Source organism: Jaculus jaculus, chromosome 7, assembly GCF_020740685.1.
Source record: "Jaculus jaculus isolate mJacJac1 chromosome 7, mJacJac1.mat.Y.cur, whole genome shotgun sequence".
NCBI lineage: Eukaryota > Metazoa > Chordata > Mammalia > Rodentia > Dipodidae > Jaculus > Jaculus jaculus.
The window spans coordinates 140484654-140505286 of NC_059108.1; the positions used below are offsets into that span (position 1 = coordinate 140484654).

Genomic DNA, 20633 nt, shown 5'->3' on the forward strand with positions numbered 1-20633 from the left:
AAGGGTATTGGAAGTCTAACTGCTCACAACTTTCATGCCTTCACCCTTAGGGACACCAAAGCACACGTCTCATTGTTCCTTTGAGCGCTGAATCAGAACCCTCCCTTAATGAGCATGATGGGAGTTGTAGTCTCGTTCGCTGACCCTTTAGAGAACCGCGGAAGGTCGCGCAGGAAAGTTAAAGGCAATGACCTAGCACGGCGCGCTGGGGTTTGTGGGAATGGTAGTCCAGAAGCCTCCCGCGGGCTGCTAGGATAACGCCTGCTGATAAGAGGCCGAGAACTACAACTTCCAGGATGCTTAGCAGCCGTTTTCTCCCCTTGGCGACTTCTCCATTCTCTTCGCAACGGTCCCCCCTTGTCTGTGCTGCACTGCTTGATTTAGAAAGGCCGGTCTGGCTGCTGAGGCTGGCGCTGTGCTGAGAAGGGAGGAGGGCTCGGTGTGGAAGAGGTGAGGGTGTCCCAAGCCCCCCCACCCCTCTCCGCGTCCTGCTTGCTTCCCTCTCTTCTCTTGAGGCGTCATCCCCAATACTCCCAAGCCCTGGCCTGTGGCTCTTCTTGCAGTCGGGTCTCTCTCCGCTTGGGATCCTGGGTGCGCTCGGTCGGGGGTTGCTTCCAGTGAGCCCCAGCAGGGAGTCCAGAGGCTGGTGGGTGGCTCTGAATGAGCAGTGTCTGTCCCAGGGCCCCGCCAGGCTCTGGCCGTTGCGGTACATGCATCTCCTAGAGGTTCCTGGTTTTACTAGTCAGGTCTCAATTCACAAACCTCACCTTGAAACCTAGCCGAACATCCCAGGAGCTGGTTTCTAAAGTGTCCCGAGGCAGGGAGCAGCTTGGTTGGGGGGTAGTTTTTATATTTAACCTGTCTTCCTTTTTTTTTTTCGCCCTACGTCATGTTCCTGTTCACCCCACTGATCTGTCACCCTTCCTTTGTGGGCCTTCAGTGTGCACATGATGATAAGGTCAAATCTCTTGTGCATTTTAAATCATGTTGAAGCGCCGCCGCCTTCCTCCTCCTCTTCTTTTTTGGTCATACTTAAAATTGTGCCGAACTACTTTGTGACTTTTCGAGTTAATAAAATCATCCTTTTACTTGCCAAGTAAATTTACCTTCTTTTTTTTAGCACCAGAGGTATAAATTAATATCATGTATCCATTGCTATGACATGATTGAAGATTCCAGAAATCTTGTCCTGGAGTACTGAGCCTGTTAGGTACCTTCTCTGTTTATCTGTAGGTGTGCACCATTAGAAAGATTTACCTCTTTCCCAAGAGTGGAGAATAGGTACAAGGACCATGTAAGACCACAGTGTAGAAATAGTCTACAAGCTAGAAAACCTGGTTTGTAGTTTGGGTTAGGAGTTATTATCAAAGTTGCTCTGATGCTGAGTACTTTTGTGTCTTGCTTTTCTTACCTTTGAAATGAAAAAGAAATCTAGATGATAGTAGTTTTATTAAATTGTGTGTAACCAAAAAAAACATTTTTTTTTTTTTTTGAGGTAGGGTCTCACACCAGCCCAGGCTGACCTGGAATTCACTATGTAATCTCAGGATGGCCTTGAACTCATGGCAGTCCTCCTACCTCTGTCTCTTGAGTGCTGGCATTAAAGGACTGCTTTCCCTTCATTCATCTCAGGCACTTAAAAAGCATACCAGGAGGGCTGGAGAGATGGCTCAGTGATTAAGATACTGGCCTACAAAGTCTAACTGAAGTTTGATTCCTCAGTACCCACATAAAGCCAGATGCAAAAAGTGGCGCATGCCTCTGGAGTTCATTCTCAGCAGCTGTGGGCCCTGGTGCACCCATCCTCTGTCTCTTCTGGGTGTAGTGGCACATGCCTTTAATTCCAACACTCTGGAGGCAGAGGTAGGAGGATCACCGTGAGTTCCAGGGCACCTGGAGACTGAATTCTGGGCTAGAGTGAGACCCTACCTTGGGAAAAAAAACCCAACCATACTGGGAAAGTGAGATGCTGGTCAGTTATATTTGTTGTTGTCACAGAGTCTGAAACAGTGCCTCAGAGATAACACTTGGTGGGTATATGTTGACTACATGAAAGCATTTATTCTCTGGTTTGGGTATGTTTTGGTTAGGCAGTTGTGATGAATTCTTAGACCACTTGTCTCCCTCTTACTATTACCATTGCGGAATACCCATGCTGTATAAGTTATACTCATTACTGTTGCAGGCTTCTTCAGAAGAAAAACTATCTTGCACTTTTTGTAGTCCTTATAGCACCTGAAAGAATGCCTTAAACCTAGCAGGGCTCCTAGGAAGAACTCTATCTGGGTAGCTAGAGGTTGAGAAGTGTGAACTGATGAATTGGAAATCCAGGATCCAATGTATATGGTAGGCTCAATATTTGCCTTACCAGATTTTTCTCTCCATCCCTTATTTGTTTATTTATTTGGTGTATGCATGATGCACATAGGTATGCCCTATGCGCATGTGTGCAGAGGCCAGTCAGGAGTCCTCCTTTATCATTCTTCCATGTTGTTTCTTTAAATGAAGTTTTTCATGGCCTGGAGCTGTGGGTGCGGGGGTTTAACTCAGGCCCCCCCAGGCTTGCACAGCAAGTGCACTTATCTGCCCTTATCCACTGAGCCATCCCTGATTTCTGGGAGCAATTCCTAGTGAAGAACCTCAAGCCTTTAGATCACTTTTTTTTTGTTGTTTTTTGGTTTTGGTTTTTCGAGGTAGGGTCTCACTGTAGCCCAGGCTGACCTGGAATTCACTCTGTAGTCTCAGGCTGGCCTCGGACTCATGGTGATACTCCTATCTCTGCCTCCTGAGTGCTGGGATTAATGGTGTGCATCACCATGCCCAGCCTTTGGATCACTTTTGAGAGAGACCCAGGAAGGGACATAAATCTATCTTCCTCTCACTCCAGATGAACCGGACAAAGGGTGATGAGGAGGAATATTGGAACAGCTCCAAGTTCAAAGCTTTCACTTTTGATGATGAAGATGATGAACTCTCACAGGTAGGTTTCCACAATAGCTAAATGTCATGTCCTCCTCTGTGATTCCACTGTATAATTCTTTCCCCTAGCAGCCTGGATAACTTGGCATTTGTTCATGTCTCCATTAGGCTCATAAATTTTGGGGGACAGATCTTCAGAAAAACATTTGTGTTATTCAGCTTTTCATCACCATAATGAAATACCTGAGGTAATAGACCGATACCTAGAGAAATTCTAGATGGGCTCCTAATTTTAAAGGTTCCAGACCATGATGGGTTGGCTGTGTTGCTTTGGACCTGAGGCAGACAGCACATCAAAGTGAACACATGCAAATCAAAACCTTATGACAAAGACACAAAGAGGAATATGCAGTGGGGGCCCCATAACCCCCTTCTAAAGTACCCTTCCAATGACCTAAAGACCTCCTGCTAAGCTCCATTTTTCTTTTTCCCTTTAAATTAGTATTTAATTATTTGTTTGAGAGAGGAAAACAAATAGAGAGAGGGAGAGAAAATGGGCATGCCTGGGCCTCTAGCCCCTGCAAACAAATTCCAGATGCATTATGCCACCTTGTGCATTTGCCTTTATGTGGATACTGGGGAATTGAACCTGGCTTTGCTAGTGAGTGCCTTAACCACTAAACCATCTCTTTAGCCCTGAGCTCCATTTTATAAAGGTTTCACTGCTTCCCAATAGGTTTGCTGTGGGGCCAGGCTTATGACACAAAATTTTGGGGGGACCTTCAAAATCCAAACTACAAAAAACTTAATGTAGAAAAATCCTCATGAATGAGTCAGAAAGGGCTGGAGAGATGGCTTAATAGTTAAGACATTTGCCTGCAAAGCCAAAGGACCCAGGTTTAGTTCCCCAGGATCCATGTAAGTCAGATGTGCAAGGGGCACATATGTCTGGAGTTCGTTTGCAGTGGCTAAAGGCCCTGGCGTGCGTGCCCATTCTTTCTCTCTTCTCTCTATTTCTCTCTCTGCTTGCAAATAAATGAATAAACATTTTAAAAAAGGAGCTAGAAAGTTGCAAAAGCTGACTCTGCCCAGTTTTACCTTCAAGAATTTCAAATCTTTTATTCATGTGGCATGATTTTTTTTTTTTTTTTTTTTTTGAGGCAGGATGTCATGTAGCCTAGGCTGGCCTGAATTCACTATGTAGCTGGGGAAGATGAGCTACTTTTTGTGTGTTTATTTTTTCAAGGTAGGGTCTTGCTCAAGCCCAGGCTGACCTGGAATTCACTATATAGTTTCAGGCTGGCCTTGAACTCATGGCAGTTCTCCTACTCAGCCTACTAAGTGCTGAGATTAAAGGCGTGTGCCACCATGCCTGGCAAGACCTTGAACTTCTGATCCTCCTGTCCTCACTTCCCAAGTACTGGATTGTAGTCATATGCCACCATAGCTGATTTTATGTTAATATTATTTTTGCCCAGGGGGTGGAGGGGTTTGAGGTAGGGTCCTGCTGTGGGCCAGGCTGACCTGGAATTCACTTTGTAGTCTCAGGGTGAATACTATTTTCTGAGATGGGATCTTGCTATGTTGCCCATGTTGATCGCAAATGTTTGGGCTCAAGCCATTTGCCTGCCTCAGCCTCCTTGGAAGCTGAGACTCTAGGCACACACAGCTATGTCCATCTAACTTACTTTTGAAAGTTGACCTAGATGGGACGATTCATTGTCATTATTTTATTGTATCTATTCAACAAATGTGGAAAAAGTCATTTCTGGAGAGCTGAATAAGTTCACTCAGGTTTACACAGGAAACCATTGTCAAAAACATGATGGGACGGGCTGGAGGGATGGCTAAGGAATTTGCCTGCAAAGCCAAAGGACCCAGGTTTGATTCCCCAGGACCCACGTTAGCCAGATGCAGAAGGGGTGCATGCATCTGGAGTTCATTTGCAGTGGCTGGAGGCCCTGGCATGTCCATTCTCTTTCTCTCTCTCCTCCTCCCTCTTTCTCTGTCAAATAAATAAATAAATAAATAATTTTTTTAAAAAGTGATGAGAACTCTTACCACTGGACTACAGTGTTGCCTAAAATGCAATTTGTTATCCTTGTAAATATCTGGAAGGCTACATGTAGATTGTAGGAGGCAATTATTTGCTTTCATTAAGTCCCACTTTCTCAGCCTCCTGGGTTACCAGTGAGAGAGGTGGGAAGTGATGGCTCCCTGCATACCTTTCCTTATGTCCCCCTGCAGTTAAAGGAGTCCAAGCGGGCGGTGAATAGCCTTCGAGACTTCGTGGATGATGATGATGACGACGACTTGGAGCGAGTCAGCTGGACGGGGGAGCCCGTGGGAAGTAAGCCAAGGAGGCCTTGTGGGGCTGGGGACTGATGGTCACAGCTCTCACTGCGAGTAAAAGCTTGACTTGTTTTTCTCCTCAGCACTGTCCAGGAATAGGTGGAGTGCCATTAGGCGATGTAGGTCTGAGAGTTCAACACCAGGCAGGGACCCCTGGGGGGGAGTGTAGCAGTAATTCCTAGAGGGCATTCTGAGTCTGCTGGCTGGGGGTGACACCTGGATGGCTATGTAAGAATCAATAGGGAAAAAGGAGGGGGCCAGGCATGGTGACACATGCCTTTAATCCCAGGAGGCTGAGGTAGGAGGATCACTGTGAGTTTGAGGCCAGCCTGAGACTACATAGGGAGTTCCAGGTCAGCCTGGGCTGGAGAAAGAACCTGCCTGGAAAAAAAGAATTATTGGGGGGGTGTTGGTTAAAATTACATATTCCTAAGATTTACCCTGAGTCCCATTCAGTAGATCTTTGTGGGAGAGTGGAGGGAGGGGAGTCGTGTATGGGGGTGTGTGGTGGAATTAAACCTAGGGTTTTGTACTCCACCACTGCGCTACAGTCCCAGGTGGGTTCTCATATAGTCATATATGGGAACCCTTGCCGTAAGTACTTATAACTAGATGGCAGAACTAACTTCCTTGCCACCAAGTCTTTCTGATCTGATATAATTATGTAATGCCACTGATATTTTTAATCTGACTTTATTTTCTTTTCCATCTGAGCTTTAAAGTTTTCAATTAAATGTTTTTTGGTTATTGTTTTTTTAATTTTATTTTTAAGTATTTATTTATTTGACAGAGAAGGAGGGAGAGAGAGAGAGAATGGGCGCACAGGGCCTCCAGCCACTGCAAACGAACTCCAGATGCATGTGCCCCCTTGTGCATCTGGCTAACATGGGTCTTGGGGAATCAAACCTGGGTCCTTTGGTTTTACAGACAAACTCCTTACCCACGAAGTCATCCCTCCAGCCCTTGGTTATTGTTTTTTAACTAGGAGGTAGTATAACATGCTTTAAACTTCCCAAATATATTAGCAGCATACATTGATACGGTTCCTTCCTACTGTGTTAAGACTTTTTTCAGTTCTCTGTCCCTGCCTGCCTCAAAGTCAGTCAGTGCTACTTGTTTACTATAGCCATCTAGAGATGGTTTTGCATTTGGAAATGCTTATAGGAATGTTTATTTTTATGCTCATGTTTACAAACTTTACACCTTGTTGTATTTTCTTGGCTTTTCAAGGTAGGGTCTCGCTCTAGCCCAGGCTGACCTGGAATTCATTATGTAGTCTTCAGGTGGTCTCAAACTCATGGCAATTCTTTTACCATGGCCTCCTGAGTGATGGGACTAAAGGCATGTGCCACCACACCCAACCCTTGCTGTAGTTTTTGAGACAGACTTTCACTCTGTATTCCTGCCTGGCCTGGAACTCACAGTGTAGCCGTTGCTGGCCTCACACTTGAGGCAATCCTCCTGCTTCAGCCTCTCAAGTACTGGGAGTCCAGTTGTAAGCCACCACACCTAGTTTCTTTGTTTTTAAAATAAAGTATTATTTATTTAATTTATTTGAGAGAGAGACAGAGAGAGAATGGGTATGCCACGGCCTTTAGCTGCTGCAGATGAACTCCACACATATGTGCCACTTTGTGAATCTGGCTTTCATGGGTCTTGGGGAATCGAACCTGGATCCTTTGACTTTGCAGGCAAGCGCCTTAACCAGTAAGCCATCTCTCTAGCCCACTTCCTTGTTCTTTTGTGATACTATAGGTTGGAGACTTTTTCCATAGCTGCATATATTATATATTATTAAACAATAAACATAGTATTACATTGCATTGATTACCATAATTTAGCTAATGAGGCTACTATTTATGAACTTTAGGTTGTTTAAATTCCTACCAATAAGGCTGGAGAGATGGCTTAGCGGTTAAGGCGCTTGCCTGCAAAGCCAAAGGACCCAGGTTTGATTCCTCAGGACCCACGTAAGCCAGACACACAACATGGTGCATGCATCTGGAGTTCATTTGCAGCAGCTGGAGACACTGACACACCTATTCTCTCTCAATCTGCCTCTTTCTCTCCCCCTCAATAAAATTTAAAAAATAAAATATTTAAAAAATTCCTACCAATAACGTTTATTTGGGCAACATATGAGTAAATAGAAGATCAATTCTTAGAGTAGAATTGCCAGCATAGCATATTCCCAGCAGTATTGGATAGGAATTATCAGGTATCTCCTCCCAGAGTGCTTGTACCAATTTGTACTCTCACCAGCACTTGGGAGGTAGGAGGATCACTATGAGTTTGAATCCACCCTGAGACTACATTGTGAATTCCCGGTCAGCCTGAACTAGAGCAAGACTCTACTTTGAAAAACAAAACAAAACAAAGAAATAACCAGCCTGGGACTAAAGAGTGAGATCCAAGTCAGCCTGAGCTAGAGTGAGACCATACTTGAAAGAACCAAAAAAAAAAAAAAGAACTAGAGACAGAAATGTTGGTGCACACCTTTAATCCTAGCACTTGGGAGGCAGAGGTAGGAGGATCATGGTGAGTTTGAGGCCAGCCTGAGACTCCATAGGGGATTTCAGGTCAGCATGGGCTAGGCTGAGACCCTATCTCAGGGGGAAGAAGTAAGTGAAGGAGAACAACTTTTTATAAATTTAGAAGCCAATTGGGTTGGGATTTCCTTCTTGGGATCCATTTTATTTATTCATATATTTTGTCCATTTTTCTGATGATTAGTCCATTTGATTAGACTTTTTCTTCTGCTCCATGCTGGCTAAGGAACAGGGCTGAACACATGTAGAGTCTAATGAATATTCAGATTGATTTTGGATGAAGCTCACTAATGTAGTTCTTCCCAACTTGCAGGTATCTCATGGTCCATCAAAGAGACTGCTGGGAGTTCTGGATCAACCCATGAAGGGCGTGAACAGCTAAAGAGCCGAAACAGCTTCTCCTATGCACAGCTACCCAAGCCCACTTCTACCTATTCCCTGAGCAGCTTCTTCAAAGGTAATGAGCGATGGCCAAGGAACAAGGAAGCCCCTTGCTTTTATCAGAAAAGTGAGCAGAGAGTAATTGTCATTTACTGTGGAAGAAGTGTAGATGATGAGAGGGACAAATGTAGAAGAAGAGGGAATGATTTGTGGGACAGTGGCACAACATGTCTCAGAGTTTGTGACTAGTTGACCTCACAGGGTGAGCTCCAGCTGGACAAGTGTGCAGCTGGAAGGGGAGCCTGCCTTTCATTGGGAGGGAAAGGGCATCTGTTTCTCTCAAGGTTATAGGTAAAAAGTTCAAGTAGTAAGTTACTAAGTAACTTAAACAGAGCACATCTGGGGATTGTATCTAAAAGCTAATCATCAAATGAGTTTGTACTTGAAAGTGAGTGTGAACTTACCTTATCTAGAGAAAGAAAAGAGTAGTGGGGAGTTAGAATTGCCAATTCTACTTGCAGGGGTAGCAGAGAAACATGTCAGCGTTTTTTGTTGTTGTTCTTCTTGTTTGGTTTTTGTTTTTTGTTTGGTTTTTGTTTTTTGTTTTTCAGGTAGGGTCTCAGTGTAGCCCAGGCTGACCTGGAATTCACTCTGTATTCTCAGGGGGGCCTTGAACTCATGGCAATCCTCCTACCTCTGCCTCCCGAGTGCTGGGATTAAAGGTGTGTGCTACCACGCCTGACACATGTCAGCATTTTTAAAAGAATAGAACAGCTGATATGTGAAGAAAGCACATATAAGATTAATGAGGGCTGGGGAAATGGCTTAGTGGTTAAGGCCTTTGACTGGGAAGCCTAAGGACCCTGGTTTGATTCCCCAGGACTCACAATAAGCCAGATGCACAAGGAGTACATGTGTCTGGAGTTCATTTGCAGTGGCTAAAGGCCCTGGTGTGCCCGTTATCTCTTTCTATCTGCCTCTTCTCTCTCTCAAATAAAGTAAAATAAATAAATAAATAAAATATTTGTTAAAAAAAGATTAATGAAATGTATCTACTTCTGGCAATTAGTAACGTGTGCAACGCAGGTGCAGAGTGGGTTAAAAGTTCAAATTTGGCCAGGAATGGTGGTACATGCCTTTAATCCCAGCACTCTAGAGGCAGAGATAGGAGGATTGCTGTGAGTTCAAGGCCAACTTGAGACTACATAGTGAATTCCAGGTCTGCCTGGGCTACAGCAAGACCATACCTCCAAAAACAATAAAAAAGGTGCTTGCAGGTTGGGGAAATGGCTTAGTGGTTAAGGCATTTGCCTGAGAAACCTAAGGACCCCAGTTCAATTTCCCAGGACCAACGTAAGCCAAATGCACAAGGAGGGGCATGCGTCTGGAGTTCATTTGCAGTGGCTGGAGGCTCTGAAATGCCCATTCTCTCTTTCTATTTGACTCTTCCTCTGTCTCTCTGAAATACATATCTATAAAGCTGCTTGGTAGCAAAGCTTAAAGGCCTGGAATGGATTCCCCAGTATCCACATAAAGTTAGATGCACAAAGTGGTGCCTCAGTCTGGAGTTGTTTGCAGTGGCTAGAGACTCTGATGTGCCCATTCCTCCCTCCTTCTGTCCCCGTTGCAAATAAATAAATATATTTAAAAATATAAAAGGGGAAAGTGTCAGGGTGGAGGGAGGGAATTACCATGGGATATTTTTTTTTATAATCATGGAAAATGTTAATAAAAATTTAAAAATTAAAAAAAATATATATATATATATGTATATATATGAATGAAAGGGCTGGAGAGATGGCTTAGCATTTGACGTGCTTGCCTTGAAGCCTAAGGACTCATATTCAACTCTCCAAATCCCATGTAAGCCAGAAGCACAAGGTCACACTTGCCAGTCATGGTGGCACACGCCTTTAATCCCAGCACTCAGGAGGTAGAGGTAGGAGAATTGCCATGAGTTTGAGGCCACCCTGAGACTACATAGTGAATTCCAGGTCAGCTTGGGCTAGAGTGAAACCCTACCTTGAAAAACCAAAAATAAATTATATAAATTATATATATTTAATAAATACAAAAGAACAAAAGCCAGGTGTGGTAGTGTATGCCTTTAATCCTAGCACTCGGGAGGGAGAGGAAGGAGGATCACTGTGAATTCAAGGTCACCCTGAGACTACATAGTTAATTCCAGGTCAGCACGAAACAAAACAAAACAAACAAACAAAAAAAAAACAGAACAAATGTTGTATGACTCCATTTATATGGATAGACAGTTCATAGAGACATGACGTAAAATAGTAGTTTACCAAGGGCTAGGATGGAGAGAATGAAAAGTTATTTAAGGATGTTGTAAGCTGGGCATGGTGGTACATGCCTTTAATCCTAGCACTCAAGAGGCAGAGGTAGGAGGAATGCTGGGAGTTCGAAGCCAGCCTGAGATTACAGAGTGAATTCCAGGTCAGCCTGGGCTAGAGAAAGACTCTGCCTTGAAAAACAAACAAACAAAAAAAAGGTGTTATAGACAGTTCCCATGTTGCTGGGATGAACATCAAACCAGGAAGAGGTTTATTTTAAGCTTAGATCCAGGGGAAAGTCCCATCTATGGTGGAAGAAACTGGCTCCCACTCATAAATCCAAGTAGAAAGAGAAACCATCAGTCAGCAAAGAACCAGCAACAAGCAGGACTCAGGCAGAACTCAAACCTTCTGTGTACCTTTGGGTGGGAGTTCAGATCCACCCCCAGTAACACCTCAGGGCTGGACCACAGGATCTACCCACAGTGACATCTCTTCCAGCCAGGCAGCTCAAGACCCAAGTTACAAGCTTTAATAAAACACCTGAGTCTATGGGGGACATTAATTCAAACTACCACAAAAAGCATAGTTTTAGTTTGGGTTGATGAAAAGGTCTGGAGAGGGATCGTGGAGAAGATTGTGAAACAATATGAATATATTAATATCACTGAGTTTTACACTTAAAGATGGTTGAAATGTTAACTTTAAACACATATTTATTTATTTTTTTTTTTTTTTGAGAAATAAGTGTGGGCACCCAGGACCTCCTGCCACTATAAATGAACTTAAGACACATGCACCACTTTGTGTATCTGGCTTTATGTAGATAATAGGGAACTGAACTCATGTTGGCAGGCTCTGCAAACAAGTACCTTTAATTGCTGATCCATCTCCCAACCCCTAAAATGTTATTATTTTTATTATTTTGGTTTTTCGAGGTAGGGTCTCACTCTAGCTCAGGCTGAGCTGGAATTGACTATGTAGTCTCAGGGTGGCCTTGAACTCATGGTGATCATCATACCTCTGCCTCCCAAGTGCTGGGATTAAAGGTGTGCGCCACCACACCCAGCACTCTAAAATGTTATTTAAAAACTTTTTAATTTGATTTGATTTTTTTGAGATAGATAGAGAGAGAGAGAGAGAGAGAGAGAGAGAGAGAGAGAATGAGCATGCCAGGGCCTTCAGCCATTGTAAACAAACTCTAGACACATGTGCCACCTTGTGCATCTGTATTATGTGGGTCCTGGAGTATCAAACCTGAGTCCTTTGACTTGGCAGGCAAATGCCTTAACCACTAAGCTATCTCTCCAGCCCTAAAATGTTAACTTTCACATTTTGTTGCCACAGTTGAAAAAAATTCTCCCTGCCTTCAGATTTCTGAAGTTCTCGCGTTGCATGATAAGTTTCGGCACACACTGCGTCCTTTGACAAGCCCTAATGGTCTCACTTGATCTGCTTACCTCTTCCCTATTGTGTCCTCTCGTCTAGGTCGAACTAGACCTGGAAGTTTTCAGTCCCTTTCTGATGGTAAGCATTGACCCCTTTTTCTCTTTTCTTTTGTTGATGTGTGTGTATTTATATGTGATGTGGTGTGTGTGTATGTACATGCAGGGTATATGCACATGTGTGTGCAGATACACAGGCCCCATGCACACGCATGCCAAGACCAGAGGAGGAAAACAGGTATCCTTTTCTATGGCTCTTCCACCTCATTTTCCTGATACCAGGATCTCTCACTGAACCTGGAGTTCCTGGTTTTGGTTAAACCGGCTGACCATCAAGCTCCAGTGATGCTCTTGTCTCCACCCCCCTCAGTGCCGCAGTGACAGATGTGCATGGCCATGCCCAGCTTTTTTATATGGGTGACAAGTATTGAACTCAGGTCCTCATGCTGGTGTGGCAAGTGCTATTGGCTGCTGAGCCCTCTCCCCAGCCCCAGACCCCTTTTCTTGATTGTTTTAGGAGATGTCACGTACCTGAATCTGAGGGTCTGTGGAGTTGGGGGCTAGGTGGTAGGTAGGTAGAGGAGTAGGTGGACTTCTGGATCTTACCACCATCACTAGAGAAGTGTCCTGGCACTAAGAGGCTACAGGGAAGAGCCAACTTCTGCGGATGTAGTCTTGGGGAAGACAGAGTTGTACTTTTGGCCTTGAAAAAAACCTTAACAGAGCCAAGCTTGGTGACACACACCTTTAATCCCAGCACTTGGGAGGCTGAAGTAGTAAGATCACTGAGTTTGAGGTCACCCTGAGACTACGTAGTGAATTCCAGGTCAGCCTGGGATACAGAGAGACTGTACCTCCAAAAACAAACAACAAACCAGAAGTCTTAGCAAGCTATAGATTTTAAAACAGAAAAGGGCTAGGTGTGGTGGCGCACGCCTCTATCCCAGCATTTGGGAGGCATGACTTCGAGGCCATGCTGAGACTATATGAATGTCAGGTCAGCCTGTACTAGAGCCTAGAGCAAGACCCTACCTCAAGCCACTGTCCCCCCCCCCAAAGAAAAGGCATGTGTAAAGAAAGCAGGAGAGGAAAGGAATGGCAGGAAATGTGACTTGCTGTGCCTTCTAAACCGCTGCTGATTTCTTTTCAGCTCTGTCGGACACACCTGCCAAGAGCTATGCTCCAGAGCTGGGGAGACCTAAAGGAGAATATAGGGTAAGTTACAGCTTCCTTCCTCTCTCCCTCGCTCTCTCCTCCCCCCTTTCCCTCCGTCCTTCTCTCCTGCCTGCCCTCGCACCCTTCCTTTCTCCTCTTTTTTGGGGGGTTTTGTCAGTGGGTTGATCCTCTTTGGTCTCCTCCTCCCTGTATCTCCCCTGCCATAGCTCCTTTAGAAACTAAGACCATGACCAAACCCAAAATAAGACCAGCTCATTTTTTGTTTTTCTTCCATTTTTCTCATTGGTTTCCTCCCATAAAATATTTCTCCCTTAGAGACAGAGACTGAGTTTGAGGCAGGAGCTGGTCCCCTGATAATTCTGGTGTCTTCACCTCCTGAGATTCCCGTGTTCCTCATATTGTAGGATTACAGCAATGACTGGAGCATCGCTGATACGGCGCGGCGCCTGCGGAAGGGCAAGGTGAGCACGGGCGAGACTCTGCCGGGCTTCTTTGGCAAGCTGGGTAGCTAGTTCCACATGGAGTATTTCCTGACCTCTCGGTTCCCATTTGCTCAATGAAGTGGGTTTTTACCACTAAGGTAAAAGTGAGCTGCAAAAGTTTTGGCTGTCCAGGTTTTAATTTTACTTTCACAGCATAGGGGGAAATAAGTGGATGAAAGGGAAGACTGTGTGATCGATTGTGAGTTATTTTTTGTACATAGTGTGAGATAAGGGTTAAGGTTCATTTTTCTCTTCTTCCATGCAGACCCATTTTTTTCTCAGCACTAGTTTTTGAAGAGTCTATCCTCCACTCGTTGAATTTTGAGGACTTTTGTTGTCCGTCAGTTGATTACATATGTGTACATCTACTTCTGGACTCCATATTGTCGCTCACTGGTTTGGCTCTCCTTACGTCCATCCCATAGTCCCAGTTACTGTGGTGTTGAGTTAGGTGACTTCAGCTCTTTTGAAACTTCCAACCCTCATTCTCTACTTCAAAATTGTTCTGACTATTCTAGATGCATTTTCTCATACAGACTCTAGTATGGATTTGTCGGTGCGTACTCAAGAGTTGTTGGTGTTTTTGACTGGAATTGCATTGAATCTGAAGGTTAATTTTGATAGAATTAATGCCATAAAAATTACTGGTCATAGCCAGGTATTGTGGTGCATGCTTTTAATCCCAGTGCTTGGGAGGCAGAGGAAGGAGGATCACTGGGAGTTTTAGGCCAGCCTGAGATTACATAGTGAATTCCAGGTCAGCCTGGGCTAGAGCAAGACCCTACCTCAACAAACAAAACAAAATGAAAACTCTTTGTGCTTCCTAGCATGTGTGAGGCTCTGGGTTCAGTCTCCAGCACCACAGAAACAAAGTGTAAATTATCTTAGGCACTGTGCTGTACCTGTAATCCAGCAGCTAGGGAGGCTGAGAAGGCAGGATCTCAAATTCAAGGCCAGTCTGAGATACATAACAAGACTTTGTCTCAATCAATCAATCATTACATTTAGTCATTTGAGTGGCAATTTAGTGGTGGTATCTTGTGGTTTTAGTTCAGTCTTTTCTTTTTTGGTATATGTATGTATGTATGTATGTATGTATGTATGTATGTAGATAGATAGATAGATAGATCGATCGATCTTGTGGTTTTAGTTCAGTCTTTTCTTTTTTGGTATATGTATGTATGTATGTATATAGATAGACAGATAGATAGATAGATAGATCTATCTATCTATACATATATACATATATATATATTGTGTGTGTACACACACTTGCATGCATCATGTATATACACGTGTATGTGTACAAATATGCATGTTCTGTGTGCATGTGTGCAGAGACCAGAGGAGGGTGCCAGGTGTCCTCTATTTCTCTTCCTCTTCATTTCCCTGAAACAAAAATCTTTCACTAAATATAGAGCTCGCTGATTTTTCAGTTAGGCTAGCTGATCAGTGAGCCCCAGCCACTCTTCTGCCCCTATCCCACTAAAGTGCTGGGATGACAAACATACGTTGCCATTCCCGGCTTTTTACACAGGGCTGGAGATCAAACTCAAGTCCTCGTGCTTGAACAGCAAGCACCCTCCCACTGAGACATCTCCCAGCACCTATACCATTTTTTTTTTAATTTTATTTATTTATTTTGGTTTTTCAAGGTAGGGTCTCACTTTGGCTCAGGCTGACCTGGGATTCACTATGTAGTCTTAGGGTGGCCTTGAACTCTTAGCAATCCTCCCACTTCTGCCTCGTGAGTGCTGGGATTAAAGGCGTATGCCACCACACCCAGCGAAATGTTGTATTTTTAAATAGGGTGTCAGTGTTGACCAGGTTGTCCTCAAACTGAAGCTCATTCTGCCTCAACCTCTCTATGGCATTACAAGCGTGCACTACATTGCTCAACTATGGCTAAATAATAGACTGATCATTTCACATGTTGAAGGGCTATAGAGGAACTACATTCTCATACATTGTTGGTGGGAATATGAAATCAGAAAATTTACTTTGGACAATAGTCTGGTGGTTTCTTATAAAGTTAACATATGTGGCCTGAAGAGATGGCTTAGTGGTTAAGGTACTAGTCTGTGAAGCCAAAAGACCCAGGTTCAATTCCTCAGGACTCACATAAGCCAGATGCACAATGTGGCACATACATCTGAAGTTCATTTGCAGCTGCTGGAGGCCCTGATGTACCTAGTCTATCTACCTCTTTCTCTCAAATCAATAAATAGAAAAAAAAAAATGAATAGAGTTAACATGTTTATCACATAACCTAGCAATTTCAAGGTAGGCATTTACAGCCCAAGAGAAATTTATTTTTTTAATTTTTGTTTTTTCTAATCTAATTTATTTTTTAATGATAATTTCCATCATTGTAGATAATAACCCATGTTAATTCCCTCCCTCTCATGATTTATTTTTTTTTTAATTTTTATTAACATTTTCCATGATTATAAAATATATCCCATGGTAATTCCCTCCCTCCCCACCCCCACACTTTCCCATTTGAAATTCCATTCTCCATCATATTATCTCCCTGTTACAATCATTGTAATTACATATTGATTTATTTTCTTAAGTAACTTTTACAGCAATTTTTTATTTTTATGTATTTATTTGAGAGCAACAGAGACAGAAAGAGGCAGAGAGAGAGAGAGAATGGGCGTGCCAGAGCCTCCAGCCACTGCAAACAAACTCCAGATGCATGCGCCACCTAGTGCATCTGGCTAATGTGGGTCCTGGGGAATCGAGCCTCAAACTGTGGTCCTTAGGCTCCACAGGCAAGCGCTTAACTGCTAAGCCATCTCTCCAGCCCCTAAGAGAAATTTAAACATGTTTATAAAAAGACTTATGCATAGATGTTCATAGCAGCTTTAGTCATAGAAGCCCCCAAAGTGAAAACCGTCCACATATTAGTCAGCTGGTAAATAAATAAATAAGCTATACGTACAATGGAAAACAACACTGGGCGTTGTGGCGTACACCTTTAATCCCAGAACTTGGGAGGCAGAGGTTGGAGGATCTCCATGAGTTCGAGGCCACCCTGAGACTAAAGAGTGAATTCCAGCTTAGCCTGGTCCGGAGTGAGACCCTGCCTCGAAAAACCAAAAAAAAAAAGGGAAAACAACTTGGCAATAAATGGGAATGATATATGGTTTTATCTCAGAAACAACATCTCTTTTTTTTTTTTTCAAGGTAGGGTCTCACTCTAGCCCAGGCTGACAGAATTCACTGTGTAGTCTCAGAGTAACCTCAAATTGACAGTGATCTTCTCCCCTCTGCCTCCCCAGTGCTGGGATTAAAGACATGTGTTACCTTGCCCAGCTGGAAACTTCTTGATGAATGCAAGAAGCCAATAACAGAAGACTATATGATAATATGATTTTTATAAATGAAATTCTAGAAAGGTAAACCTATAGTGTATGAGAACTAATGAGTTCTTGGCATGACATTCATGTCAGTGGACAAAAGGGCCATAATCAATTGGGCATGGTGGTGTACACTTTTTGTAAAAAATATGTTTATTTGGGCTGGAAAAGGTGTCTTAATGGTTAGGGCACTTGGCCTGAGAAGCCCAAGAACTCATGTTCAAATCTCCAGGTCCCACGTAAGCCAGATGCATGATGCAAGCATGCAATATAGCACATGTGTACAAGGAGCACAGAAGTCTGGAGTGTGTTTGTAGCAGCTGAAGGTCCTGGCATGCCCTTCTCTCTATATCTCAAAAAAAAAAAAAAAAAGTCACCCCAAGAATACTAGTGAATTCTGGGTCAGCCTGGGCCAGAGTGAAACCCTAACTCAAAAACAAAAACAAATATATATATATATATATATATATATATATATATATATATATATATATGTTGTTTTTATTTATTTATATGCCATCAGAGAGAGAGAGAGAATCAGAGAGAATGGGTATAGCAGGGCCTTAGGCCACTGCAAATAAACTCCAGATGCATGTGTCCCTTTGTGCATCTGGCTTTATGTGGGTAATTGAGCCTGGATCATTAGGCTTCTCAGGCAAGTGCCTTAACCGCTGATCCATTTCTCCAGCCTGGCACACCCTTTCAATCCCAGCACTCAGGAGGCAGAGGTAGGGAGATCACTGTGAGTTTGAGGCCAGCCTAAGACTCCATAGTGAATTCCAGGTCATGCTGGGTAGAGTAAAACCCTGCCTCAAACAAAAGGGGCCGTTTTCAGGCGATGGAAGTGCTTTGTTGCTGTCACAGGCTGTACACACTTTTCAAAGCTCACTGAACTGTATGCGTACATAGGATAGATTTTTATTGTGTGAAAAGTATATGTGAAGAGTCAAAGTGATCTCCATCTGTTGACTCTGTCTAGACTTTTGCATATTAGCATCTTGTAGAGTGTCACATCGCACCAGAGGGTGTGGTAGGAACCTGCTGTCTCGTAGCATGGGGCCAAGGAGCGACTGTAAAGAGGCTCTCACTGGGACATTTCCTTTCATTGTTGCCGTTTCCTCACTATTCACTGGTAAAGGAAAGGAAATGGTCTTCTTTATGCACTTCTTGTGTTCTTCTCCTGCTAGGTCTGCTCTCTGGAACGATTCCGCTCCTTACAGGACAAGCTGCAGCTTCTGGAAGAGGCAGTGAGCATGCACGATGGGAACGTCATCACTGCGGTGAGTGTGGCCTTCTGCTGTTGTCATCTCTTGTTGGTGTTCACGAGTTTCTGAAAACCCAACCAAAATACACTTAACCTTTAGATTCAAATATCATTGGTCAGGGTGGCTTTGTGCCTAAAAAGTTACACTTTGGGCTGGAGAGCTGGCTTAGAGGTTAGAGCACTTGCTGGTGAAACCTAATGACCCATGTTCTATCCAGATCCCACATAAGCCAGATGTGCAAAGGTGAGGCAAGTGCAGGGCCACACATGCCCACTAGGTGGCGCAAGCATCTGGTCTGGAGTTTGATTGCAGTGTCTGAGGCCCTCCTGCCGTAGTTCTCTCCCTCTTGCTCTTGCTGTCTCTAATTTTTTTTTTTTTTAAAGTTATACTTTGTTTCCTTTTCCTCTAGGTTCTGATCTTCCTGAAGAGGACACTGAGCAAAGGTGAGCATGGTTTTCAGGAAATCTACTCAGCAAGGTATCTGCCACATTGATGGGAGAATGCCACATGGCTTTCATATCAGAATTCACTGGCATCATGTCTAATTCAGAGATAGCCAGGGGGACCTGGGACTTCAGAACACACATTACCCTTCTGAAGGCAATTGCAATGACTATATTAACCACCAACCCCTATTTGCTGGACACACAAGTGGCTGTTTAAGGAAGTAAGGATCTATGCTTAGTGCCTGTTTGTGCTGGTGGGGTCCACAGAGCTGATTCATTGGCTGCGGGTTGCAGGAGCACAGAGGCTGCTGATGGTGAGTGGAGACATAGGAGTAAACCATTCTTAGGTTTGACTGGGCTTTCAGGAGATAATGTGTGGGATGTGTGAGTGGAGAAGCATGGTTCACACTTGAGAAATAAGAAGCTTTACTCCTTTATTCACCCAACTTCTTCCTGCATGCCAGAGATCCTTTTCCGAGAGTTGGAGGTACGGCAGGTTGCCCTGAGACATCTCATTCACTTCCTTAAGGAAATAGGGGATCAAAAGCTGCTTTTAGATCTCTTCAGGTAAGAACTGGGCTCCCGGTCTATCAAGTTTCTCAAGTACTTTTCAGAGCACATGTTGGTGGGGGGGGGGGGTGTAAAAAGAAATAGTCATTGTTCTTTTCTGCAGACCCTTAGAAGACAAGATATTGAAATATGATAGATATTGATACCCCCATGTCTGCAATAAGGTGACAATATGGCAAGTGGTTAAGAACCAGGGTCTAGAGTCAGTTATACCTGAAGTGAATATGGGCTGTCATTTTTATATATAGTGACCTTAAGGAATTTACCACACTACTCCAACTGTCCCTTTTCCCATTTGTAAAATGGAGCTGATGATTACTGCACAGTGTCATTATGAAGACTAAGAGTGAGTGTGCTAGCACTTAGTGTAATGCCTAGTCTCTTGTGTTAATCAATGTTAGGCATTTTATTTTAAAATCCTAGATTAAAGGTGCCCTTTATTATTACTTGGTTCAAAGTGATGGCAGTAAAAAGTAGAGTAGAAAAGAAGAAGCTATAATTTTCAGTCAGGATTCCTGAGGAAAGTCTCACAGGAGCAATTAGGGCTTGAATTAGATTTATAAAGTTAGGTGAGAGGTAGGCTACCTTCTTGGGACAAAGGAAGGTAGGGGTGACTTTTATCCTTCCCTTGTTTCATTGCAGTCAGTGGGGACTATTTCTTACCCTTGGATTAAAATTTATGTATGTGTTACTCTTTTCTTGATATCAGGTAATGGGTTGGAACCTCCATTTAGTCTCTGTGTCCCAGAGTAATTCTCCCCAGTGGCCAGAACAGCGATGAGCTGCCCCAAAGACTGACGTGGGAGAGCAGGTTACCTGGCTAGGGTCCGCACTGCAGATGGTTAGCTAGGAATGTGCTCACAGAGGTAGTCTTTCTGACTGTCCCTCTTCCCCTCCCAATCAGTGAGGCCTTAGTAAGTACCACATCCATGCCTAAGCAGTGTTGTTAATTGTGGTCTGTTCAAAATAAAGAAAAGCCTCAAGTGCCTGTGCTTTTAAGGCCTTACCTAAGCCTTTGGAGAAGACCAAATACATTGTACCCTGTACATGAAAAGAATGAAGAATTTAGAATATCTGTTTTTATGTTTTGACAGAAAGCTTTTTTTTTTTTTTTCTTTTTTTTTGTCGAGGTAAGGTGTCACTCTAGTCCGGGCCGACCTGGAATTCAATATGAAGTCTCAGGGTGGCCTTGAACTCACGGCGATCCTCCTACCTTTGCCTCCCGAGTGCTGGGATTAAAGACATGTGCCACTACGCTCAGCCAGAAAGCATTTTTTAATTTTCAATAAACACAAGTTTACTGTGGGGTAAGGTAGATGTTATTTCAGCTCTCAGAACCTTGCACTGCCTTCTTGTTGGATACACAAGTGGCTGTTTGTTTGAGGAAGTAAG

At 43.6% G+C, this 20633-nt stretch overlaps 1 protein-coding gene across 1 annotated transcript in view; it reads left to right on the forward strand.

The window, feature by feature from the left end:
- Positions 1–320: 320 nt before the first annotated feature.
- The window catches only part of Vipas39 (VPS33B interacting protein, apical-basolateral polarity regulator, spe-39 homolog), a 42962-nt gene continuing 22649 nt past the window's right edge, over positions 321–20633 (forward strand). The window contains exons 1-10 of the mRNA XM_045154377.1: positions 321–450; positions 2888–2980; positions 5167–5269; positions 8134–8277; positions 11981–12019; positions 13088–13152; positions 13518–13574; positions 18148–18240; positions 18635–18668; positions 19136–19238. Coding sequence (XP_045010312.1) covers positions 2888–2980; positions 5167–5269; positions 8134–8277; positions 11981–12019; positions 13088–13152; positions 13518–13574; positions 18148–18240; positions 18635–18668; positions 19136–19238 — 731 coding nt within the window. The 5' untranslated portion in view covers positions 321–450. The remainder of the gene's footprint in view (positions 451–2887; positions 2981–5166; positions 5270–8133; positions 8278–11980; positions 12020–13087; positions 13153–13517; positions 13575–18147; positions 18241–18634; positions 18669–19135; positions 19239–20633) is intronic.